The 27,917-nt window shown below is 34.7% G+C and overlaps 1 protein-coding gene across 1 annotated transcript; it reads left to right on the forward strand.

Annotated features, from left to right (window-relative positions):
- Positions 1–27,544, forward strand: LOC148203252 (calcium-transporting ATPase 8, plasma membrane-type-like). Its single transcript, XM_088105842.1, has 34 exons — positions 1–143; positions 3,268–3,504; positions 7,539–7,655; positions 7,739–7,781; positions 10,502–10,614; positions 10,702–10,833; positions 10,946–11,035; positions 11,719–11,788; positions 12,017–12,087; positions 12,191–12,274; positions 12,363–12,440; positions 12,524–12,595; positions 18,137–18,220; positions 18,300–18,382; positions 18,476–18,584; positions 18,686–18,741; positions 19,204–19,246; positions 19,332–19,415; positions 19,701–19,832; positions 19,918–19,983; positions 20,089–20,187; positions 20,335–20,445; positions 21,076–21,246; positions 21,698–21,757; positions 22,711–22,875; positions 22,966–23,082; positions 23,454–23,552; positions 23,765–23,902; positions 23,984–24,084; positions 24,831–24,876; positions 24,992–25,126; positions 26,645–26,752; positions 26,837–26,928; positions 27,142–27,544. The coding sequence occupies exons 2-34, from the start codon at positions 3,322–3,324 to the stop codon at positions 27,251–27,253; spliced, it is 3,264 nt and encodes a 1,087-aa protein (XP_087961968.1). The 5' UTR covers positions 1–143; positions 3,268–3,321; the 3' UTR covers positions 27,254–27,544.
- The last annotated feature ends 373 nt before the right edge of the window (positions 27,545–27,917 follow it).

Consider the following 27,917-nt stretch of genomic DNA (forward strand, 5'->3'; position numbering starts at 1 on the left):
AAGTTGGCTTCACAGAAAGATAAGTCTCATAGTAGTTTGGTGTTGCAGATATACACTATTTCAAAGTATTAGCTACAGATATATAATATCAGTAGAATCATAACACTTAAAAGGAAAGAGAGTTGGAGCATCCTTTTGCAAAGGTAATAAATCTCTTGATTATTATATTATATGTGATCCATTAAATTATAAACTTTGTCTGTGACCCATATGTAGTTTCTGATTATGGAATTTACAATATCATGTTTGATTGAAAGCTGTGATTTTGAACCAGAAAGATATCTGTCACTATTATGTTTGATTGAAAGTTGTGATTTTGAGCCAAGAGGATATCTGATACTATTCTGTTTGAATCTCAATTCTGTTGTTCTGTAGTTATTAGTAAAAATGCAGCTATTAATAAAGGAAATGGAGAGTTTGATCTTTGGAGAGTTTGATCTTTGGACACTTTACCAGAAGAACAAAGAAAAAGAATAGTATAAAATACTTTTTATGTTTTTTTTATTGGGATGATTGATATAGTGGTTTAGAATTAGGCAAATTTAGGTAAGAAGTTTTAAAATATATTTCATTTTCCTAAATTACCTGAAAAGCAAAAGAGATGAAATTAGTTACAATTCTTCTGATTGAGATTCGGTCAATAACAAAGAAGATGGTCTAATTGAAAATACTGAGTTTCACAGTATCATAAGTGCATTTGAGTCAAGTTTGATATTTCTAGAGATAATTAAAACTCTGTTTCTGACTAAAAGTGTATGTGGAATGCATTGTTTGATAAGATACATACAAAACAAAGGAAGGTTGATTATGATAACTCATGTGAGTCAGACCATCATAACCTTAAGCAAGAATTTTGTCCTAATCATGCATCTTATTACATTCATATATATATATATATATATATATATATATATATACACACATATGTGTGTGTGTTTATCCAAATGTTTTTGGATGAAGTTTCTTTGTTAGAAATAATGAAGAAAAGACTACACAAGTTTATTCATAAATTAACATGAACTTAGACATAAATTAAAAGATTTTTTTTTGACAAACACTAATTATAATTTTATTTATAAAAGAAATCAGTTCAAATATGTGCAACCTGGATTAATTTGCATTTATCATGTTTTTTTTGTAATGATATGCAACTATAATTTGCTAATTAAGGCTTTTGATTTCTTGACACTCCATTGGTTGTATTTATTTACAGTATCTAATACCATTTAAAGACTTTGACAGGAATTTGAAATTTTGAACTCCCAATTTAAAAACATGTTTTGTACAAAGTAGCCTTCCGTTTTCTTTTAGGTCAAAGTTGGTTTCCCATGCTTCCATGCTTAGTTGCCAGTCATCTCATTACTTAAAATAATTATATTGATTTTTGAAAAATGCACAAAAATTTGAATTTGTTAAATTTATTTCTATTACTATTAATGATTTTCTGTAATTTTAATAAGTTAATAAGTTAATAATTAAATTATAACTATATATTAGTTTGATTATCTGTTTCATATTTTATAAAAAAAAACTTAGAAGTAAATATATAAATATTTTCAATATTTCAATATTTTAATATTTAATATTTAATAAATATATTCTATATAAAGTTACTAACTTTAATATAAATAAATTTCCAGAAGTAAAAAAATTATTTATCTTAAATTTTATAATTAGTCAAATATTTTTCAATGATAAAAACAAATATCTACCATATTGATCTTTAATCCATGCATCATGAACATTAATCTGCTTCTTTGTGCATTAAATTTTTCAGTTAAAGAAACAACATGCTTATAATAATTTTGCCTTTATGATCTTTCCATAATTTATCATGCACGCGTTTTTTCCCATCATGACACATAGGAAACACGTTGCGTCATAAATTGTGACTCATACCAAATATTGGTACGAGAAGAAGGTGAGTGTTGGGTGAGTGTTGGGTGAGTGGGTGTCTTCAAATTGTTAAAAGGTTAGATATTTTGAACTACCTTGAATGTTCCCACCTTACATAGTTTCTTATGAATCATCAGATTTTTGTTCATATTTTCTAATGAAACATCAGATTTTTGTTCTTCAACAAAATAAATGACCATAAACTCTTTTTCTCTGCTTCTATCAGCTTTACCAGCAACCGGTTCATTCTTATCATATACCAGGTGTTTTTTGTTGTTCTAGCTAACACAGAATCTCTCTCCTTTGATTTTTGATTCATTGTACTTAGTCAATTAAAGTTGTTCCGCCAGACGTAACTCTGCACCATGCCACGTTGCGTTACCTCTTCATGCATTTGCTCTGCTGACTGCCACGCTACCTCATATTTTATCCGTTCTTGCACTTTTGTTAATTTCTGAAGCTTTTTATTTCCGGTCAGTTTACTCTATGAAAAGTTGTTGCGTGTACAACAAGAAGCAATTAATTTATAATGAATTTTGAAAAAGTGAAATTTCATATTCAAATTTGATAGAAAACTAATTAGAACCTGAATCAGCGCTTTTTGGGTTGTCCTCGTTGCTCAAATCACCTTGCATGTGGGACAACTGTCATCACATACAAGTGTCAGCCAAGCAAACCCAAATGCTGCATAATCTAAATAATTTATAATCATTATCAAAAGAAAGGAGAAGAAGAAAAGAAAAACAGATAAACTTGACCTGCAGCTCAAGCGAGCATAATCAACCACGTTGCCTTGTGCACGCGGTTACGCAAAGGCTTCCAAAACTGTAAACAGTTACAATCTAATTCACTTTAAATGTGTAGGTTTTTAACATTCTCAATTCCTAACAGTAATTCACAAAAACAAAAAACTGTATATTCTGGTAAGTTACACTATTCATGCTTTTAGAGCCTATATTCTATGTTAGACCATATTTACTTGAGTCAAAATGTGAGAAAGCTACTACATGTAAAAATTAAAGATCAGGGGGTAAAAGAGGAATTTTCTTTTTTCGCAGTATCTCGAAACTAAAATCGAACAGATTTCAAAAACCGTGTGAGAAAAGGAAAGAACATTAATCGCAGTGCGATTGACCCGTGACAGAGAGGTATGAACTAGAGAGGCTGCTAGTAGACGCACTGAGGATAGTGGCTTTGAAATTTGAAATTTGAGATAAAGAAAAGTAGTGAGAATAGTATTTTACTGAACTGAAAAGTTAGTTGAGTTTTCCCAAACAAGGTTCAGACTGTGCAATTGATGAGCAGAGATTGAATTCCAGAGATTCTTTATTTGGTTTATTTCATCTGGAAAATCTTGATCTGTTTGGTTAGGGAAAAGAGTGAAGTGACGGTGCCATCTCTCCTGCGACAGTTCTTTCAGGAACCATGAGTAGTTTCCTGAACGGTGCTTCACCGATGCGGCAAGCGGCGGAGACGGAGAGGGAGAGTGATATTGAGGCTGGTCCTGCCACTCACCGCTCCACTGACCTCGATGATGGAGATTTATCCGATCCGTTTGATATTGCCAGAACTAAGAATGCTTCCATTGAACGCCTCAGGCGTTGGAGGGTATGTTTTCTATTCATATTCATACTTTCTGATGTTATTGTTTTGTTTTACTTCTGCTTGTGCTTTAGTTTTTCTTCTGCATGTTTTTATGTTTTTGAACTGTTTAAGCGATGTTTTCACTGCTTGATCCTCTTATGGTGAATTTAGGGGTTTATGGAGTGGATGTTCTAGTTGTGCTTGAATTTGATTGATTGAGTGCGATTTTTATGGAAATTTTGGGAGATTTGGTGGTTGTAGATTAAGGCAGTAGAGGAGTGTAGACTATTTCTGAATGTTATTTCGAGATATATTCTAGGAAATAGTATTGGACTATTTGTTTTTCCCGGAGGATGAGGAAAGTTAATGGTGTTATATCCGCTAGAGGTTTATTATAACTAAACTTGGATTTCCCTAATTTATGGTGATAATTTTGTTCACATTTTTGGTGCTGCATATCTTGGAGTAGTGATTTCTTCTTGTTCTGCAAGCCTCCCTATGGAGGTTTTACTGTGGCATTTGAAGGTTACGATTCTTTGTTGCATTTTCTACTTAACAGCACATGGGAAAGGAATAGGAAAGGAATAGGAGATGCTCAGTAGGGGCTTAAAAGATACAGTCACATCTCCCAAACTCGAATAGTTATGTCATATAGTAATGCAAATTAGTGATTTGATGCGATATTTGAGGGTGAAGCAGTTTTGAGGTCCATGTGCAGACGTCAAACTTTCAGATTGCAAACTTTAGCACCCATGCAGCAGAATATATTCACACACACTCATATGATCTCATATTAGTTAAATGTTAGTACTTATACATTAAGTGTCACCTAAAGTCCTTCTCTGCAAATTTGTAACAAGCTTTATAATCTTCTTTCATTTTTAATATTATATATTCTATTCTCAAATATATTGTTTTCCAAGCACTTGGATTGGGAAATTGAAATGTCCTACTATCAAACTGCTCTGACGATTTTTGAAGAGAACATTAAATCTTCGGTTAGCAAAATTTTGAGATATTCAGTAATATTCATGAATCCCTTTAAACGTGTCACCCTTCATTGAAATAGAAGAAGCAATATGTTTTATGCATGCAAAGAGCATATTTAAAGTGCATAAGGACTAACAGCAGTCTATAAGTTTCTCTCTGAACTGGCAGGACAAATCTACGTTCTTAATCCCTCTGGACAATCTTAGTTTCAATTAGCAAAATTTTGGGATATTCAGGCATACTCACGAATCTCTTTAAATACGGTGTCTCTCTTCTGCAAAGCAATGAAAGGGAGGAAAGCAATATGTTTCATGCACATTTAAAGTGCATCAGAACTAACAGAAGCAGTCCATAAGTTTCTCTCCTTACTGGTGTCACCATAATAAGTTTTTAATTTCCCTGGACGAACTTGGTTTCAATTAGAAAAAATTTGGGGTATTCAGTGATACTCATGAATCACTTAAAATACAGTTTCGCTTTCTGCAAAGGAATTAAGCAGAAGAAGCAATATGTTTCATGCAATCGAAGAGCATATTTTAGGTGCACCAGGACTAACAGAAGCAGTCCATAAGTTTCTATCATAACTGGCGTCACTTTTAGAAGTTCTTAAACTTCCTTGAGAAACTTGGCTTCAATTACCAAAATTTTGGAATATTTAGTAATACCCACAATTCTCTTTAAATACAGTGTCTTCCTTCTTCAAAGCAATGAAACACAAGAAGCAATATGTTTCGTGCATGCAAAGAGCATTTTAAGGTGCACGACACGAGGACTACCAGAAGCCTTAACTTTCTCTCACAACCGGCATCACAATTGTTAGCTCTTAATCCCCCTTGAGATACTTGGTAGTCAGGCATTATACATGATCTTTAAATTCAAGAATTATTATTAAGGGGGCCAGTTAAGGCCTGATTTTGAGCCTCTTATTTTTGTGCTGCTGACTGTTGGGATGTATAGTGAAATTAAAAATTTGAGTGAAGGATTGAGTTGCTTTCATTCCATGTTTTATCACAACAGCTGAGGTGCGAAGAAGGGAAAGAGGGACACGGGGTTCCTACAATTGCTTTAAATTAGTTGTGGATGAAGAGGAAATGAGCTGAATGGAGTCACTGTTCGATGTTTTCTGTATCCTTTTCATTGCATTCAAGGATGCTGTTCTTGCCATATAAATTTCAGCCACTTGTAGTGGGCATGCTAAATCCTGTGTCAGTGAATGCTGGTTTAACATTCTTTTGATCTAAATACATTGTGTCTTTCCACTGTTACCTCATTTCAGAAGAGCTATTTTCTCGAGTGGACCCTCTTAGGTATTCAGTTATGTCTAATAGTGTTGGATTAGCTCACTAAAAACCAAATGGGTTACTGAATTTCAAAGTATGGATGGATAAAATGATTACCAGTGAGAGAAAAAGTAAGGGAAGCTTTTATATTTCAATGGTAATAGTTGAGTTTTATCCATTTAGTGTAGTGTATTGGATATACATTTAAAAGACTATTTTGACATAAAAAATTATTGTGGAGATTTGAATGTTTGAGTTACCATTTTCTTAAAAGTACTTTTACGAGTGAGATTATGTTATTTTGATTTGAATTGTATTTTGTTCAGTAAGAATTTGAAAGATTTGAAAGAATTACATTGATTTACAAGATTTGAAACAACTCAATGAATCTTTAGCATACAATTTTTTAAAAAGATTTAAATATCTAATTCATTATAGCTTCATGTTCTGCTGTACTAGCCTTTTCTTCTTGTTTATGCCCTTGGATTTGAACAATAGATTCAAAACTATAGTCTTCATTTCTGATTGAAAATTACTGCTCATGGATTTGAAAGATATTCATTGTGAAAAAAAGTAATAATGTGTTGCACATGGTCAATGCTGTCTTCATTGAAGGGAGAAAAGGATTTTATCTATAATGGCAAAAAATGTTTGACAATTGATAAAAGGGAAAGGAACGATCTAGGAAAGTCTCAAGGAATTGGTTGAGATTTTTTTACGAATACAATATTTATACATTCTAAATACCGATTGCTGCGCATGATTGTCTGTACTGCTGCCTTCGTCTCTAAGAGAGAAAGGATTATTTGAATTGGAAAAAGGAGTTTGACAATTGAGAAAAAAGAAAGGGAAGGTCTGGGAAAGCCCCAATTAGGAATTGGTTGAGATTGTTTCATGAATATGATATGTATACACTACCCTAAAAAGTCATGCCAAATCCATGAAAATCTTTCACAAAAAATAATTCATCAAAAATCTTAAATTAGTACCTTGAAATTTTGTTGTTGTCCCAGAAAATTCTATTAGTTTTGATTGAATATTAAAAAGTTATTTACATCATTTAAAAGTCTTAATTGAATACCACAAGCCTTTTTTTAAAAAAAGTTAAAATCCTTTGAAATTCTAATCCAATATTTCCCATTCAAATGGGAGTTTATTCATGGGAATTTGAATTTGAGGATGCAATATTTTCATGTATGATATGAGTTTTTATAAATGGTTTCTGGTTATTATTCATTCTAGGAAAGGCAGTATTATAATGTTCTTCTATTGCATTTTAATTCCCATAAAAAATGTGGAAAGTTATAATAACGCAATGATGAATTTGAGACAAGGGGATTTTTGCTCTGAACAGCGAGAAGGCTGGGTCCCTTTACCTTTTGTGTAATTAGTATTAAACATCACTTATGTATTTGTTTTGTTTAAACTTTTTTGTACTGTCTGTCTACAACAATGTCAGGAGTTTATTCTCAGGTGATATCAAATGTTTGATATTTTTGTATTAATTTGAAAAGTCCAGGTAAAATAAGAAGCACGGGTTTGAATATTCTGAAATTGCATAGTTACATGCGCGGATATAACTTTTGTTTCCGATGTTTATTGTAAACAAAACGCCTCTTATTAATTTGTAGTTTCATTTAGCTTTTTGGCAGTACGAATGTTGCCTTGTAATTTACTGTCAACTGTCAAGACCAATAGCTAGCTTCATTGTACTATTCTACATTTGCTATTTTTGAGTCTGTTTATGTATTTACAAATAAGAAACCCTTTTTTTGTTATCTTTTTTAGCAAGCAGCACTTGTGCTTAATGCTTCTCGTCGATTTCGTTATACCTTGGACTTGAAAAAAGAAGAAGAGAAGAAGCAAATATTGAGAAAGATTCGAGCGCATGCACAAGCCATTAGAGTATGCTCCCTAAACTTGGCTTTCTTAATTTATGCTTAAGCCAGGCATATGAGGTGTACTAATTATCCGTTTTGCATTATTAGGCAGCTTATCTTTTCAAAGCAGCTGCTGGGGTGCCAGGAAATGGTGAGTAATTGAGATGTACTAAAATTTTTATTTGCCAATGTTTGCTATCTTAATTTGGTTTAATACAGTTATCCAGCAACATAAAAGATAGTCATATTTTTATCTGTTTACATTTGTTAAAACATTTTGGTGTAATTCAGTATTTGGTTTGTTTGGCTATTAGGTCTTATTGTTTGTTAATAAAAAATGATTCCTGGTTATTTTTTTTACCTCGGTTATGTTTTTCTAAACGTTACGGAAATAGTGGTCATGTTACTGCCCTTGTGTTTATCTGAAACCACATACTAGTCTGGAAAATCTCTAGAATAAACAAAATGGTTATGATACTTGATTTGTTTTCACCTTGATAAATCATGCTAAAAGTATTCCAATATTCATCTGGGGAACCCATCGATGCATTATATGTTTTGTAAATGCCAATTTCATGAGATATTTGTTCTCCAGATGGGAGTCTGATCTTTTACTGGTTCTTTAATTTCCTTTCAGCTTATCCCTTTATTTTACAATAAGCAATTCTCCTTTATCATTTCAATTTGCTGTTATGTATTCCTTTGAGTCAATTTGGATGTGTTAAGAAATAAATTTTAAGCCTAACTCAATCTTACAAAACCAGTGAGGTTTGCATTCATTTATATACTATAAATTGACCTTGACCTTATCTACAGTCGACATGGAGGTTTGTATCCACTTATATAAATTTAAGGTGGTTTGTATCCACTTATATAAATTTAAGGAGGTTTGTATCCACTTATATAAATTTAAGTATTCCGCTGAACTTTCAACAGGAAGTAATACTTTTTTTTGGATAGAATTGAGCTGATTTATTACAAAATATATTTGTTTGGATGTTTAATTCCAGAAGTTTTCAACAGGAAGAAGTCCTTTCTATGTGGCCCATTTTTGGCACAACTTATGTGTATTGTTAACAATACATATTTAAAGAAGTCGTTTGGATTGCTGCAATACATATTGCTAACTCTTTCCTAAACAAAATTGGGGAATGATAGACAATGTATTGTTACAACTCGAAATTTTAAAATATTCAATCTATATAGTATTATTTGATAATCAGTTTATCTACCTACCAAGTCTATATTTAATATACCAAAGTTAGGTGATTGATGAATAGTCTTGTATAGGACAAAGACCAACAGTAGTAGGGTGATCTTTGGGGACTGATGGGCTAATTTTGTGACTCCTGCTGTCTTAGGATTATTCACTGGGATTGGTATTTGGAAAAAGCACTCTGGGTTAGACTCAGACCAAACCGTGTTCCGGACAATTAAATGGCTAGACAGCTTCCACCTCTCTTCCTGAAAGCTAGCATCATGTAAAAGAACAAATAAGCTCCCAACAGAGTCAAATAGCCATAGGAGATGTAAGTAGTGAAAGAAAAGAGTGAAAGAACTTTAGAATCCCTTTTTTGCTGCTACAGTTCATGTAACTTGTAACTAGGAAATGAGTCTCATCTAGAAGCAAAATTTAATGATACCTTAAAAAGCAAGGCTAAAAGAAGCGGCTGAGCAGAATGGTACTGTGGAGGATGGAATCAGTGGTTGTAGGACAGCAAATGGTTTTCATATCATAGACTACATGCTAAAGGAGATTGGTATATATGTTAGAGTGCTTTTTTAGGAGTTTCAACACTAATCCAGTTAGTACTGCTTGGGTTGTTGACCTTGGCATGAGAAACAAACGGTAAAAAGGGCCTTCATGCATAGCATGGCTCTTGCTTCATGCAAGGGAGATAATGGCAGCTGAGAAGTGTGACGCATATGGACTTATCTTGATTCTGATGTTCTTGAGATTTTTAGGATTAATAATTTGGTTGGTGAGATAATGAATGATGCACACGGTTGTCTTATTAACTCTGGTGCTACTGAAAGTTTTGGGAGTGGTGGATTGATGGATGGAGATTCTAATATTGGACCTGACAGATAAATTGATGGGAATTTCTTTGGCAGAGGCAATGGTGGCCAAAAATATTTCCCAGAAAAGTGCAAAAAGCTGAGTAGACAAGAGTCTTAAAGTCAGAGTGGGAGACCGAAAATAGAAAGAATCCTGGAAATAAATTAGAATTCCAAGTATTAAGGTGTTCTGTGGTGGAACAATGATGGGAAAGGTCATGGAGGATGGGACCTCTTCTATACCATTTTGAAATTAGGAGGTTTGGGTACAGGGGAAGAGAGGTGAAAGAGAATGAATCACTGATTGATATATATTACAATATCTTCTTGGTACGTAAATGCCAGAGCACCTGTCCTTTTTTATGCTAATCATAAATCCTAATTAATCAAGCAAACAAATAAATGATAAAATGAGAACATATCGTAATTAATGCTAAGAGACAACGAATAAGCTACTTGAAAAAGATAATCTAAGATATGATAAGATTAAGATATTTTCGTATGCCCTAACTTCTACCAATTGAACAAAAGTTGCTTTCATTATGATCAGATTGGACAGATGGATGAATGTGGCACATAGTGTTCACTATCTTGTTCATATTCTAAAATATATATTTGTATTTATGACATCCTTGTTGGATAGGTTCATTCTCCTTTCTGCATTCATAACCTAAACTTGAATATGCTCATCGGTAGTTAGTTTTGTTGTTCCATGGATCTTTATTTAAACAAGTATATTGATAAAGTGTAGGCCACTTTTATTCTTTTTTTATTTTTTTATAAGAATTGATGGGTAATGTTTTATTTTGTCAGAACCTATTAAACCTCCTCCGACCCCAATTGCTGGTGAATTTCCAATTGGACAAGAACAACTTGCTTCAATTTCGAGGGAGCATGACACTACTGCTCTGCAACAATATGGAGGGGTATGTTTGCTAAGAATATTTTTTCTCCACTTGGTAGTATTGTTCAGTGTCATAAATTTTCAAGTATTGCTTTTGGATCATTATCAGGTTGTAGGATTATCAGTTTTGTTGAAAACCAATTTAGAGAAGGGAATTCAAGGTGATGATGCTGATTTACTGAAACGTAGGAATTCATTTGGTTCCAACAATTATCCTCGGAAGAAAGGAAGAGGTTTTCTGGTAATAACTTTTTCAGACTAGTTAAAAACTTGATGATTTCAAGGTAGACAAATTTCTTCTTTGTGATTGGGATACTATTGTGACCTTTTCTTTCCTATGTTTTTTTTTACAGATGTTTATGTGGGATGCTTGTAAGGACCTGACCTTGGTTATTTTAATGGTAGCTGCAGCAGCTTCACTGGCACTTGGGATAAAATCTGAGGTGAGATTGGCTGGGGAAGTTATGATACTATTGTTTGTACTTGATTGAAAGTGCTAAAAGTGAGTCTCTCATATTACAAATGCTTTTCTCCAAATTTTGTATTGTTCTTTCCTTTTTGCCATTTGTCTCCCACTAATTTATACATTTTTATAAAATTATTAATCCTTAAACCTTACTCCTTATCTTTTTGGCATTCTTGGATTTCTCTATAGCTATTTGATAACAGCCTTTTCTGTTTTAATCTATTCTACATTTAGCATACAATGCTTTTATAGACTGAGTAGCTTTGGACGTGCTGGAACTATTTATATACTATGTTTCCTGCACAGATATATAACTAAATAAATATTTAGGTTGATCTGAACAATGAATGCTATTATTTGAATCCATTTTATTTAGGGGAAGAAAAATTGTGAGTCTTGTTTTGACTATTGTTTGTTCTTTAACTAGGTGCTAATTATGTTCAATTAAACATAGAAAGCAATGGTTTCCAGACTTCATGAATTTTTTAATATGTATATGCATTCTTTTGAATGTTATCCTGAACAATTAATTAATTTGTGTGGTCTTTTGTCCTACTTTCTTTATGTTTGGCCCTTCTCTTTATAATCTATGATTTAGAGAAACTTTTTTGAATATTTTGATTTTTTTTCCATTCATTTTGACAAAAAAAATTGTTGCAGGGTATTAAGGAAGGATGGTATGATGGGGGAAGCATTGCTTTTGCAGTTATTCTTGTTATTGTTGTTACAGGTATTACACTGGCTTTGTAAGGGTATATAATGCACGGTGTTAATTTACTTGCTCTATGACTGTTGCAAGTTCCTCGTTAATAAGCTTTTGGTGTAGTCCAAGTTCATGACCCTCTATCCATTCAGTCTTTTACTGTAGATGTTATTATAATTATAACTATAATAATGATTTCTATTAGTTTCTTCTTCAAATGACCTGTTAACCTCTTTCTTTTCTTCCGTTCTCCAGCTATAAGTGATTATAAGCAGTCTCTTCAGTTTCGAGACCTAAATGAAGAGAAGAGAAATATACACTTGGAGGTTTGCTTGTTTCTTCAGTTAAACTTGATTGTTGTATTGCAATTTTTTTTATCAAATTTGTTGTCATATTTTTAACCTTTTATTTGGATTTGTGCATGAGAAGGTTATTAGAGGCGGTAGAAGGGTTGAGATCTCTATATATGATATTGTTGTTGGGGATGTTATACCCCTAAATATTGGTGACCAGGTACTTGATCTTTTTCTATTATTCTTTTCCTTATTATACTTGTCGGTTCCATTTTCTTTGCCATTCAGCTCTTTTATAATTTTTCTAGGTCCCTGCTGATGGAATTCTTATCAGTGGTCACTCTCTTGCAATTGATGAATCAAGTATGACTGGGGAGAGCAAAATTGTTAGTATTTACTTTTTTATCTCCTACAAAGTTAGATTTTTTTTTTCTTTTCTGCAACATATTTTGGTTTTTGTTTTATGCAGGTCCATAAAGATTCTAAGGATCCTTTTCTGATGTCTGGATGTAAAGTTGCTGATGGCAGTGGCACAATGCTGGTAATTTAGACTTTTTCCTGTTTATTTTTGCAATTGCAGTGTGAGATGATTTTAGTTTACATAATGAAGAGTTTCCGAAGGATAGTTGTTGGTAGTAATCAACACATAATAGTTACTTTGGTGGAGGTGTGGGTTGTAATTATATCTAGGACCAATAAATTGTGTGTTGATCGTGGAAGTGTTTCGGAATTGGATTTAAAGCAGATTATCCGCTCTTCATATACCCTCTTGCATCTCTACAGAAGAATTATAGGATTTAGTTAGTGGAAATTTGTCATCCATTTGTATAATTTTCTAGAATTATCCTTAATTTTTTTGTCTAATTAAATAGTGTATCCACTTAAGCAATAGTTAGCAATCGTTCTATCCTCATTTAGTTAGTGGAAATTTGTCATCCATTTGTATAATTTTCTAGAATTATCCTTGTGAAATAGTAGAGAAGATTAGGAGAAATCTCCCTTATGTGTTTAGCATACACATAGGGTAGTTTATTTATAATGTAAGATAAGGGTTAAACCCTAAATACAGAATGGGCTAAGCCCAATTAACATAAACACACAACTTAACATCTAACACTCCCCCTCAAGCTGGAGCATATAAATCATATGTTCCAAGCTTGTTACAAAGATAGTCAATTCTAGGTCCTCGTAAGGACTTGGTGAATATGTCTGCCAGTTGGTTACTTGAGTTAACGAACTCAGTCTTGATATCTCTGGATATGATTTTTTCTCTAATAAAATGATAATCAACTTCAATGTGCTTGGTTCTCTCATGGAAGACAGGGTTAGAGCTAATATGAAGAGCAGCTTGATTATCACATATAAGTGTCATGTGAGTGACATCTCCAAATTTCAATTCACTAAGTAATTGTTTAAGCCACATAAGCTCGCAAGTAGCAGATGCCATAGCTTTATATTCTGCTTCTGCGCTGGACCTTGCCACAACACTTTGCTTCTTACTTTTCCAAGATATCAGGTTGCCACCAATAGAGACACAATATCCAGAAGTAGACCTCCTATCAGAAGGGGAACCAGCCCAATCAGCATCTGAATAGCAAACGATTTTTGTATCGTTGTTAGGGCCATATAGCAAACCTTTTCCAGGTGATCCTTTAATATACTTCAGTATGCAAACAACTACATCCCAATGGTCTTCACATGGGGAGTTTAGAAATTGACTCACCACACTAACTGCGAAGGAAATGTCACGACGCGTAACAGTAAGTTAGTTTAATTTACCAATTAATCTTCTGTACCGTTCAGGATCTGAGAAAGGCTCCCCCTGATTTGGTAGGAGTTTGATGTTAGGGTCCATAGGTGTCTCAACAGATTTACAGTTCATTAACCCTGTTTCCTCCAAGATGTCTAACGCATACTTCCTCTGAGATATGACAATACCATCATTGGATTGTGCTACTTCAATACCCAAAAAAGTACCGGAGTTTCCAAGATCTTTGGTTTGAAAATGATGACAAAGGTGTTGTTTCATCTGAGAGATGCCGAGATAGTCACTTCCTGTGAGAACAATATCATCGACATACACTATTAAGTAAATACATCCAGCACTTGAGTGGCGATAGAACACTGAATGATCCGCTTCACTGCGAGACATACCAAATTGTTGAACAACACAGCTGAATTTACCAAACCAGGCCCGAGGAGATTGTTTTAGGCCATATAAGGATTTGCGAAGACGACATACCAATCCAGATGACTCCCCCTGAGCAACAAAGCCAGGCGGTTGCTCCATATAAATTTCTTTGTGCAAATCACCATGTAGGAAAGCATTTTTGAAATCAAGTTGGTAAAGAGGCCATTGTCGAAGAGCGGCCATGGCAATGAATAGGCAAAAAGAGGTCATTTTTGCCAAAAAGAGGTCATTTTTGCCAAAAAGAGGTCATTTTTGCCACTGGAGCAAAAGTATCACCATAATCCAAACCAAAAATCTGTGTGTAGCCTTTGGCAACCAGTCGAGCTTTCAGACGATTAATTGTGCCATCAGGGCCAACCTTGACAGCGTACACCCACCTACAACCAACAACAGACTCTCCAGATGGTAATTGGACAAGCTCCCAAGTTCCACTTTTCTGTAAAGCACTTAATTCATCCAGCATAGCTTGACGCCAGCAAGGATGAGTTAAGGCATCACCCACAGATTTAGGAATTGACACAGAAGAAATGAATGAGAGACAAGTGTAAAAAGATGGAGATAATTTGTGGTAACTAAGAACAGTATAATGGGGGAAGGGTTACAGGTAGGGCGTATATCTTTACGGAGTGCAATAGGCAAATCAGACTCATTTGCTGGAGCCGGAGGAGCGGCACTGGAAGTGAGTCATGAGGGAGACAATTGTGGCAACTATAAACCTGAAGGGGTGGTGGTGAAGGACGATCCTGTGGTGAATGAGAGTCTAAAGAAGAAGGAGACAAAATGGGTGGAGCATCACCAGGAGGATCACAAATAAGAGGAATATCAACAGTAATAGGGAGATACAAAACTAGAAGATAGATGTGTAAAGTAAAAAGAAGATTCATCAAAAGTAACATCAGCAGAGATAAAATGACGATTGAGGGAAGAGGAAAAACACTTATAGCCCTTTTGTGACCGTGGAAATCCTAAGAAGACACATTTGTGAGACCTAGGAGATAACTTATCAAGACCAGGACTAAAATCATGAACAAAACATGTAAACCCAAAAACTCTAAGAGGTAATGGATGTAGAGGGTCTTGAGGAAATAAGATAGAATGAGGGATTTTGTTATCTAGGACGGAAGATGGCATGCGGTTGATAAGATAACATGCCGTGAGAACAGTATCACCCCAAAAACGTGAGGGTACTTGACCATGAATGAGAAGGATACGAGTTGTTTCAATAAGGTGTCTATTCTTGCGCTCAGCCACCCCATTTTGTTGAGGGGTATAGGCACACGAGGTTTGGTGAAGAATGCCATGAGAAGCCATGAAATGTTTAAATGGTTGAGAAAGGTATTCACGACCATTATCACTGCGTAAAGTGCGAATAGAAACCCCAAACTGAGTTTTTATTTCATTGAAAAAAGATTGAAAAATAGAAAACAACTTAGAACGATTCTTCATGAGAAACAACCAAGTACATCTGGAATAGTCATCAATAAAGGTAACAAAATACTGAAACCCTAAAGTTGACTTAACACGACTAGGTCCCCAAATATCAGAATGAACCAATGAAAAGGGGGATGACGCTCGTTGTGAAACACTACTAGGAAAGGAACTACGAGTATGTTTACCTAACTGACAAGACTCACACGACAAACTTGATAATTTCGACAAACTCGGAACAAGTTGCTGCAGTTTGGCAAGACTGGGATGACCTAACTGAGCATGAAGAAGGGATGGTGACTCCATGATTACGCCAGCATGTGGAGAAGGGCTGAGATGATATAGGCCATGAGACTCACATCCTGTGTCAATCATGTGTTTCGTACTCCGGTCCTGCAACCAAACAGAATCTTTGGTAAATGAAATAACACAATTAAGGGAACGAGTTAGACGACTTACGGACAATAAGTTAAAAGGAGACCCAGGGACATAAAGTACATTATCAATGGATATGGACGGAAAAATATGAACAGTACCAATACCATGAGATGAGACTCTAGACCCATCAGCCATTGTTACTGAGGGTAAATTATCCGGACATGACAAGGAAGAAAACAAGGACTTGTTACCAGTGATATGATCGGTGGCGCCTGAGTCAAGGACCCAAGATCCGAGAGAGTGAGTCAGACCAACAAAAGGAGTACCTGTGCGTATAACAGAAGCAGATGTAGTGGAACTAGAGTGCTGACGGTCCTCATACCATCTGAGAAATTCCTGAAAGAGTACAGGGTTATTTATGGTATTTGATGAAGTAGGATGGTCTGCAGACTGTGATGGGGGAGGTGAATCAGAATTAGCCATTGCTATAGGTCGAGGAGGACGTCCATGAAGCGCATAACATCTATCAATTTTGTGGCCTAGCTTGCCACAATGGTCACATTTTGGACGTCCTTTACCTGGCTGGCGAGACCGACTCCGATCATCAAGTTGGGAAGCCATGGAGAGGGAGAAACCCTAAAAAATCCAAAGTGCTCCGAACAACATATCCAGAAAGAGGACGAGGAGGCGATCACAACGGTCTTGGTCAGCGGCGGATCTCGCCGGCGACGCGCCGGCACGTGCGGCGGATCTGGTGACCTTTGCGGCGGCACGTGGAGGCGCGTGGATGATTTGTTCGCCACGATCTTTGCACCACGGTGGTCGCCCGGCCGAGACGATCCGGATGGTATGGTCGTCGGTCGATTCTGGAACTCCGGCGACAGTGGTGGTGGCGGCGGCGACGGTGGCGGCGGCAACGACGACAACGATGGGTATCGGAGACTGTGGAACTGGCTGGAACAAAACCTAAGCTCTAGATACCATGTGAAATAGTAGAGAAGATTAGGAGAAATCTCCCTTATGTGTTTAGCATACACATAGGGTAGTTTATTTATAATGTAAGATAAGGGTTAAATCCTAAATACAAAATGGGCTAAGCCCAATTAACATAAACACACAACTTAACATCTAACGATCCTTAATTTTTTTGTCTAATTAAATAGTGTATCCACTTAAGCAATAGTTAGCAATCGTTCTATCCTCAGCAGAGTCTCGAAGAAATTAATTTGCTGCATATATTGTTTGTTGGATAGACAAATAAATATTGAGGTCATTACTAATTAAAGGGACTTTTGTAAAGAGAGGGTTTTGTGGGTGGTGATGCCAACATTACAGTGATTGCCTAAAACTAGTGAAGTGGGCTATTGCACATCCAGCCTACTTGGGTGCTGGGGTTGTGGAGCATGGCGGATGTTAGGATCCAATTGCAAGCTATGCGATTGAGTCCCACATAAGATAATTCTCAGAACTAGTTGGATGAAGTAGATAACTTTAATTAATTCCAACAATAGAATAAAACAAAAATGAAACCCTCTGCAAACCGTGTTTTGCATTTTCCCTATTGATTCATCTACTTGTCTAGCAAAAGACTTTAAGAAAGTTGAATATTTAAATAATGAACCTCGTATCAGTGACTCTTACTACGTGAGGATTTCAAAATCCTAAACACACAAAATACTAAAAAAAACATTTTTTTATCGTCATTTAGTAAAAGGAATTTCAATTCATTAATTTACACCTATTTACAAAGTATCATGACCTATTTTAAATTATAAGTAATCAAACAGAAATCTTTTTGGAATAAAAATCATCTATATCTGACCCTTGGTCTCTCCAATTACAAGGACTAGCTTTTCTAGTGGGGTTCTCCCATGGTTCTTATCAAAAGGACCATAGAGAATGTTACATTTTTTTGAAAGAGGATGTTGACTGTTTGCTTGTATGCATACTATTATTAACAAGACTTTATTCCCTAGGTTGAATGTCGAATTTGGGGTCAATGAATTATAGATTTATGTTTACTGAATTTCTTTCAATTATTCAATATATTAATTTAACCTTTTCCTTGTTTATTTCTTACCACAGGTTACGGGTGTTGGTATCAATACTGAGTGGGGGCTTCTAATGGCTAGCATCTCTGAAGATACTGGTGAAGAAACACCATTGCAGGTCCTTTTCTTAGTTGTGATTTGTTATTGAGTTCTTCTATTTCTCATACTTTATTCATGTATGTAAGTTTTCAATATAGGTTCGCTTAAATGGTGTAGCTACTTTCATTGGTATTGTTGGACTCTCTGTCGCTGTTGTCGTCCTGGTTGTGCTACTGGCTAGGTAACTTAGTTATTATCATATTGTTGGTATATATTTTTGTGGTTTGTTGATAAGATTATGATCAACATGTCTAAGATTGAAATTTGTTGGCAGATATTTCTCTGGGCATACTGAAAACCAGGATGGTTCGCCTCAATTTAAAGCTGGCAAGACTAAAGTTGGTGATGCTGTTGATGGTGCAATTAAGATAGTAACTGTTGCGGTACGTGCAATGATAAATACTGTATTACTAGAGCATGTTGATGCAATTGGAGATGTATATCCATATTTAGATTTGGTGATAATAACCCAGTGAATATATAGGTCACCATCGTTGTGGTTGCAGTTCCGGAGGGGCTCCCATTAGCAGTTACTTTAACGTAAGTCTGCTCAGTTTGACCTGAGCTTCTTAGTTTATACATTTTGTTTTTGCTTTCATCATTCATGTTTTAACATTTTTTACATTTTACATGGGTGATAAATTTTTCATTTTTCTTTGTTTTTATTACTTTTCATTCCTTAAATTTTTATAATTACCATATATTAGGAAAAATCTGTCAGTGAATTGCACATTGGGTCCCATACAGAATCTACAATTGATGCTTGATTTTCCATTTTTCTTTCTCCACTAATATTTTATTTTCATGCTGATGCCTAGCATGAGATCTTTAATAAAAAAGAATTTATTTTCACATTCTTTTATCAAGCATTATATGCCCACATTACATTGTTAATATGCTTCTTTCATATCTAAAATACAATTTTTTTTCTTTGGGTTTGGGTTCACTATCTAATCTCGTTCTTTTGTACTTACTCCCTTTTCCACAAATTATGTCATATAGGCTGGCCTACTCGATGAGAAAAATGATGGCAGATAAAGCTTTGGTATGCCGATTGATGTTTGCACTTTTATTGAATTTTTACATAAATATATGTGAAACTGTGTTTAATATGGCACATTGAATTGTAGGTAAGGAGGCTTTCTGCCTGTGAGACCATGGGCTCTGCCACAACCATATGTAGTGATAAGACTGGTACATTGACTATGAATGAGGTTAGTCGTGGTGCTGTATTTGAAATATTGATATAAATGACAATTTTTTATACTTGTTACGTCAACTTCTTGGAGAAAACTTCTTGAAATTGTTTCTTGTTTTAATTGTTTTTATGTTTTGAGCTTTTTAATATAAAGTAGGAGCTCAAAATGATAACTATTCTATTTCTACCAATGTGATTGGATAAATTAAGAATTTTAGGAAGTTCATTTCTATTGGTCTTGTTTGGCATTTATGGATCAGATTTTCTTAATTTGTTAACATTTTTCAATTCAATGAGACAGATGACTGTGGTTGAGGCTTATGCTGGGGGTAAGAAAATTGATCCTCCCCACGAATTGGAGAATACTATGCTTCGCTCCCTGCTCATTGAGGGTGTTGCGCTGAACACTAATGGTAGTGTTTATGCACCTGAGGTATGAGGAAAGAAAAATTGTAAATGCGTATGAACATAGACTTGGGTCGAGCTATTACCATTCACTGATTTTTTTTCTCCTACAGGGTGCTAATGATGTTGAGGTTTCTGGATCACCAACGGAAAAGGCAATTTTACATTGGGGAATACAGGTGTGTTTTGGACGTTCTGTCCTTTTCCCACCCCTTCTTTTCATTTTGGACTAACATATGAGCTTCTAAGTTATAACTAATGATGACTGTTATATCAAATCTCAGCTTGGGATGAATTTTACGGATGCTAGATCAAAGACATCAATTATTCATGTTTTTCCATTCAATTCAGAGAAAAAGAGAGGCGGTGTTGCATTACAAACGGTACAATCTTATTGGCATTTTATTCAACTATGCTGATATTTTATTTGTATTCTAGACTAACTGAAACATTACTTGGTAGCTAATATATTGCTTAAAAATATGACATATCTTTTAGCCAGGGCATCATTATTTTATGCATATATGCAGGCCGACTCTAACATCCATATACACTGGAAAGGTGCTGCCGAGATAGTCCTAGCCTGCTGTACTGGCTATATTGATGCAAACGACCAGCTGGTGGGGATGGATGAAGAGAAGGTTTGATTTGATAAACTTGTTACATGTTAACATCAGTTAAGGGCAGGGGTTTCTTAGACTGTGTTCAGTTTTTTATTGGTAGGGAGATGGGGTTTCTAGCCCAAATACATCTCAAACTACTATGTATAGTGGTTTTTATCACCCCCTGCCAACTGGTTTTTCACAGTCCCTTGTTCTTTTGTTGGATTCACTTTAGAATTGCTTTTCCGAAATAGATCACAGCTTTCTGATTTTTATTCACATCATTACATTATTTAATCCGTATATTTTTGGGGGGATGAACTATTTATAGCAAATACCCAGAATTCCCTCCCACTCAAGAAACGAGACTTGAATATACAAGGAACTAATATATTTAGAAAATAGAGAAACTGGGATATCTCAAATGATTCTATTATATGGTTTCTTCATGACAAGAGAATATTAAAATTGTTTTATTTTATGCATGTTACATAAACTGATTCTATTATATAGTTTCTTCATGACTGGAGAATATTAAAGTAGTTTTATTTTATGTATGTTACATAAACAAAGCAAATAAAATTAATATATGAATTGTGTGGATGACTCTTGTTCATTAATATGTATGTGTGTGTATATGCATGTGTGTAAAGTTTTTCTATCTTGCAGATGTCATTTTTCAAAAAGGCTATTGAAGACATGGCTGCTGATAGTCTACGTTGTGTTGCCATTGCATATAGATCATACGAAAAGGAAAAAGTTCCAACTAATGAAGAACTACTTGCTCACTGGTCTTTACCGGAGGATGATCTTATTTTACTGGCTATTGTTGGTCTTAAGGTATGCATATGGAAACCTTCCTGTCGTTGTCACCTTTTTTATTTTTTTCTGTTTGTATTCTGGTATTATATCCCATAGTTTTTCTTTTTAATTTAAAGGTCAAGCTGTTTGGCCATATTATTTACAGGCTTCATATTTCAATTATTCCTAGCAGTCAAAGGTTTTTTTTACTATTTAGTCTTGGGGAGCCAGTCTCTCCCAGATGTTAAAGTCTCAAAATTATGCCTAGCAAGTGAGTTTTATTAAAAAAAGCTTGCCACTTCGGAGGTTGCAGAGAATTTTAATATTTTCTTATTTTATTCGTTAGATCTTTGTCCTTGCCCTTTGATTTACTAAATGGAAGTTCTTATATGTATCTTAATGGAGAAACATTGGACATGTCTAGTTTTTGACAGCATCAGACTTAAAATATTTTCTGCTGCTAAAATTATGTTTCTGTATTGAAATTCAGGATCCTTGCCGACCTGGTGTAAAAGATGCAGTGCTACTTTGTCAAAAGGCTGGGGTTAAGGTATTTCATAAAATTGATTGAAAGTTGTGAGTGAAGTATCCAACCTTTCAAATACCCATACTTCAATTTTCTTCGTGTACCTTATATTGATATTCTTGGACACTTTAGTGATATGTATTGGTGACGTATTCAAGCATTTTCTACATTTTATGAAAATTTAATAGGACTTTGGTGAACCAAAATAGAAATTGTTCTCTTTATAAATGATGTCAAGAAATGAGTGAAATTGATGATCCTCATCCTATATATCTAAACAGTAAGAAATGATTTTTAATGGAGGCTTGTGTGGAGGTTATGCTCACTGGGATGATCATAGGACCAGTTTAGCTTATCGAAGTTTTGATGGGGTCATTTGTTTCAACTTGAATCTAATTTGACCCAGGCCTGGTAATACATGATACACAGGTTTGAGTCAAAGTGATCATGTTGACGTTATCAATGTTAACATATATTGTGAAACTAAAACCTAGTTATTGTTTTGTAATATCTATTTTAGAACAGATATCAATATAGTTATATTATCATGTTATGGATTAGATCAAGTATATAATCGTTGAAAATTATATTGAGAGTGAGGGCATTGGGTTGGGTTGGAGCAACCCAAAGTACAGCCAAAACCTATCCCTAAAATCATACTGTTAACAATTATAAACTCTAATTTTAAGACTTTCTTAGGAATAAATCATCTATTTTTGTAGGCTGCATAAATAAGAATAGATTTATTATCTTGCAAAGGTATTGTGCCTACAATACTATTTATTCACTGCACCAACCAAATATGTGTGCCATGGCTTTGAATTTTGAAGCCTTTAAGATTTCAAAAACCAACACTAGCTTATTTGATTTCCTCCAATATTATACTAATTGAGTATTTAAATTAGTAATTGAAATAGGCTTTGCTAATGCATTTCCAATTGTTTTTTTATTTTTGTGGTTTGGATTTCTAATCACAGGTGAAAATGGTCACTGGTGACAATGTGAAAACTGCAAAAGCAATTGCTGTGGAATGTGGAATACTTGGTTCATTCGCTGATGCTACAGAACCAAACATCATTGAAGGAAAAACATTTCGTGGCCTGTCAGATGCAGAGAGAGATGAAATTGCTGATAGGATATTGGTAGAATCAAATTATTATGACAGCCTTGCTTTTGTGCTCTTGTGGTATATTTTTTTGCAAATAACATTTATTACCAATACTGTGTAACAGGTAATGGGACGGTCATCTCCCAATGACAAATTATTGCTAGTACAAGCATTGAGGAGGAAAGGTCATGTTGTTGCTGTAACTGGTGATGGAACAAATGATGCTCCTGCCCTTCATGAGGTTTGCATAGTATTTACAATTTTTTGAAGCTTATGTTTGTAACTTTTAGGCATGTGCTTGTATTGTTTGTAAGTATCCAATACAATGATGACATTGATAGTAATGATTCATTTGGTTTGATAATGTGGCTGGTATGTCTATTTAATATTGTTGTATACTCGTAAAAATTCCTATTAGTGGTTACATTATGTAAGTTTTATTTTAATTTTAAAGTTTGGAACTATCATTCCAGTGCATGAGTATTTTTCTAAAGTAGTGAACTACCTTTTATTTCTTTCTTTGTAATTCTATATATTTTTTGCATGAGTATTTCTCTAAAGTAGTGAACCTTTTATTTCTTTCTTTGTAATTCTATATATTTTTTTATATAGGCTGATATAGGTCTTGCAATGGGTATCCAAGGTACAGAGGTTGCCAAAGAGAGCTCTGATATCATTATTTTGGATGACAATTTTGCTTCAGTTGTAAAGGTCAGTACTACCTTGAGAGATTTTGATTTGTGCTTAGCAGTGATGAATGTCAGCTCTTCACCTCTTGAGTTGCTGTTTTCCTGTCATTAATAGTAGAAATGCACTTTTTGGTTAATAACTGTATAACGAGAGTTTTATTTTTATACAATTGAGGTTCATTTAAGTATTTGAAGGACAACTGATAATGACATTGTGTTTATCCATGATTGTAGGTTGTCAGATGGGGACGATCTGTCTATGCAAATATTCAGAAATTTATCCAGTTTCAGCTTACAGTAAATGTGGCCGCCCTAGTGATAAATGTTGTTGCTGCAGTTTCTACTGGTGCTGTTCCATTAAATGCAGTGCAGGTTGATTTTCTATTTCTCTTTCTGGGTTATGCCCACATATAAAGTTAGGATGACATTAAATATCTGTTGATTGCTCTACAGCTTCTTTGGGTAAATCTTATCATGGACACCCTGGGAGCGCTAGCCCTGGCAACGGAACCACCAACTGATCATCTCATGGATCGAACTCCTGTTGGTCGAAGGTCAAATATATTATTTTTTTTTGTGATTTTTATTGGGTACATCAAATCATGACATTTGTTTGAAAAGTGTCAGGAATTTTATTACTATAGTATTACACGGTGCTTGGAAAATTAGGAAAGTATCAAGACAGTTGGAAAGCTAATTCTTGTTAAGTTTTTTTCTATTTTTGGATATTTTAATAGAAGAAATGTATTTAAAGAGAGGATAATATGCAAGTCCAGGACGAGATATCACTTAAGGAAAGCAAAAAATGAATGTTATATCAATTGGAGTACAATCCAGTCATATTAAGTTATGCAAAATCTCCCTCTGAAACAAAAAATAAGAGTTGTCAATCGCCATTAAGCTGTTAGTGAAGGCTGAATTTGCGGAGGCATGCGTGGATCTGCAGAATGCATTTGTGAAAAATGGGTTAATTCAATTTGCAGCTTTATTATCTAAACATAAGTTTGATTCTTCTTTCAGAAGAAAGAAATTTTAAGAGAATATTGCACAAAACAAAAATTGAGATATCCATAAAAGAATTGAAAATCTGTTGAATACTTCACGCTCTACTAAAGCCATGCAAATTCTGTGCAGAGCCCATTAGTTTTGCGTTTGTACTGTTCTCTCATTACTTGATATTCAAATCATTCTTTATTAATTATGGGCCAATAGTTTACAGTTTTATTACCAAAACAATGGATGATGCCTATGTGCTTAGTATGTGAGATAGAATTGACAAATTGTTTGCTTGCTTTTTCAGAGAGCCTCTCATAACAAATATTATGTGGAGGAATTTGCTGATACAGGTGAATTATATTTCTTATTTATTAGTACCCCTTGTAGTTTCTGCGGATTTTAAAGCATCAGGAAATAATACAAATTACTTATGTGTCTAAATCAATATTTTTTTGAAACTTTCAGGCAATGTACCAAGTATCTGTCTTACTTGTACTCAATTTCCGAGGTAGAAGCATACTGGGTTTGAACCAAGACAACAATGTGCATGCAATCAAAGTGAAGAACACTTTGATATTTAACGCATTTGTTCTCTGTCAAGTAAGTCTTCATGACCTTGCAATGGGAAAATAGATAGCTATTCTTATTGGCAATGTGCCTTACTAATTCAATCAACTAACCTTACTATTATTACTAGCTGTTAGTAAGGGGTATGTATTTCACCTTATCCTCAAGTTCTAACATTGAAGCATGGTGACCAAGCCCACCTGACCTGGTCACTGCCGCCAAAATTTGCTTTCACTCTTCCTGTGTCATAGACAACAATGTGAGTTCTTGTGATTAGCAAGTGGTATCATAGTCCTTCACTTCCTCGCATTAGACCTGTTCGCTGGATAATGAAAAGATTTCTGCTGATTATATCTGCCCGATGCTTTCATCTCTAAAATCCATTTTTTCCCTCATCTTCCTTCCTCCCATCCACAGACAAACTTTTCTGATTTTCAACATGGTGGCTATGCGAAGATCCATGCTGCTCCTTGGACAACTTTTCCTCTCCTATTCTAGACCGAACCCATTTGCACCTCTTCCTCCATTCACTAGACAAATATAATAGGCTGGTGGTTCTAGTAATTAGGTGGAAACATGGATGGTATACGCATTGCTTGAGCAGTGTTGTCAATGGTGGAAAGTCATGAGTGGAAGTCACATAATGGTTGAAATATATGATAGACATGCCTTGGGATTTAGGCCTAACTAAACTTCACAAATCTACCTTTTATAATCTCCCATCAATTCTATGTCTTTTTTATTTACAAACAGAATCAGTTTGAATTGTGTGGATCTAGTTATGGGGGCTTTGTTCTGCTGTTGACTTGCCCACTTCCAAGGTTGAAATTATGTTGGGGTGCTCTGATGGCGATCGTAGCTAACAAAAATTCTTAAAGGAAAGAAAATGAGATGGAAAATACTTAGGGTATTGAACAGTTAATGAAGTGTTCCTAGATATTTAGGGAGAAATAATTCATATTCATGATACATATTTATAACTTGGATGTAAAATTGGTAATTGGTAGTAATAAACATTTTGAGTGATATAAAACACCAGAAAACAACTCTACAAATTCTCTTGACATAGCTTTTTTCCTCAAATAATTTCTTTTGGGAGCTTTGAATGATTGAGGGCGCTTGGAGGCTGCTTTATTGGCCTAAAGCTAGGCATACCATGATTTATTCTCTTATGCAATATCATAATTGCGTATTAGCTCTGGTGCTGTCGTTAGATACATGACTTTCGAAAGTTGTGTGAACTTTTTAGTCACTTAGAAGCGGTTTATTTGGTGTTTAATTTTTTGAGATGAACTTATTCGTATGTATTGACATTCACGTAAGACTTTGGGTGGCTTGCCTCTAACATATTGTTTTTCCGTTGTTGCTTAATTGTTACTTCATTGTTCCTGCAATTTTATATTGCTACTAAATCGTTTTGATTGTGGAATGGCATGGGATATGTTCCCAATTCATTTTGCTTTTTCTCCTTATATTTGTGGTCAAGTTGTTTTTCTTATTCTCTTGTACTTGATGAGTGACGACAGAGACAAAATTCTTCCAAATCTGCAGATATTTAATGAATTTAATGCTCGAAAGCCAGATGAATACAACATATTTAAAGGAGTCACAAGAAACTACCTCTTTATGGGTATAATTGGATTAACTCTTGTGCTTCAGGTTAGTCTGACAACTCCTCTGCTAGTATTAAGCCATGACTGTGAAATGTGTCTAAGGGCGACATAAAATTGCACTGTTTTTCAGATTGTCATCATTGAATTCCTGGGCAAGTTTACAAAAACAGTAAGGCTAAATTGGAAGCAGTGGATCATCTGTGTCATTATCGGATTCATTAGGTCAGTTAATCGTACGCTCTATCGAGCCAGCGAGCCAGCCAATTTCATGCTTTTCTTTGCATGCTTCTTTTATGTAACTTTTCAGAGTGAAAACTTGTAATGTCTTGAATTGACTGTTTAAATCTTCGCTAACATTTGCTCGAAAGGCATATTATGCAGAAGTGGTAACATGATATCACCCCTCATAATACTCTTTACGTTCATACTTTTCAGTTGGCCTCTTGCTGTGATTGGGAAATTGATACCAGTGCCAACTACTCCTATCAATAACGTTTTTTCGAAATGTGGAACGTCTAAAAGCAAGGAACGCGATGAATCTCAGTAGATGGTGTCTGCTTTTTCAAAGAATCTCATTCTGCTGTTTCTTTGGTTGTCTGACTGTCAGTATATAATGGAATGGATACTGCACACGAACACGTTTATCTTTCTACTGATCTAACATTATTTTAACTTGTTAATTTCGAGTTATTATTTATACTTAGGTTCTAACCAGAATACACCGAATCTCAGTTAGTCTTGCTTTTTGTTAAATATACAAACTTAACAAATGCTGATCAATATTTTGCAGATTTGAAAAGTTGTAAATCTATTAATGGTTTCGATTTGGTTGTTTGTACTTGGTTATGTTTGGATTACAGTTTCTTCTGTTGATTCAGTAACAGTGTCTTTATTCATTGATTCATTAATTCCCTTCCAAGTAAATTATATAGTGCAATGAGAAAACTGTACGGATTAATTTCACCGGCTTACGGCAAAATAGTTTCTTGCATTAATTAAAGATATTCCATTTCCACCAAAACAATACACACATACAAGGCAACCATTCAATCTTAGCAATCACAATTAGAAAAACTGGGTACTGATGTCTTGAAACTCTTCAAAAAACAAGGGTTCATCGACCTCATAGCATTGGCATTTATTTTTTTAAAATAATTTTAAAATATGGGCTATATAATTTTAAAATAAGTTTAATTAAGCTTTTAAGTTTC

This window comes from Vigna umbellata, chromosome 2, assembly GCF_029865625.1.
Source record: "Vigna umbellata cultivar VRB3 chromosome 2, Vumbellata_1.0, whole genome shotgun sequence".
NCBI classification, from domain to species: Eukaryota; Viridiplantae; Streptophyta; class Magnoliopsida; order Fabales; family Fabaceae; genus Vigna; species Vigna umbellata.

What these genes read in the sequence shown, in the direction of transcription:
- LOC148203252 (XM_088105842.1), top strand. Translation starts at nt 3,322, where the DNA reads ATGAGTAGTTTCCTGAACGGTGCTTCACCGATGCGGCAAGCGGCGGAG. An exon ending in CGCATGCACAAGCCATTAGA is followed by an intron (nt 7,656 to 7,738) that starts GTATGCTCCCTA and finishes TTGCATTATTAG; the next exon opens with GCAGCTTATCTTTTCAAAGC. An exon ending in AGAAAGGAAGAGGTTTTCTG is followed by an intron (nt 10,834 to 10,945) that starts GTAATAACTTTT and finishes TTTTTTTTACAG; the next exon opens with ATGTTTATGTGGGATGCTTG.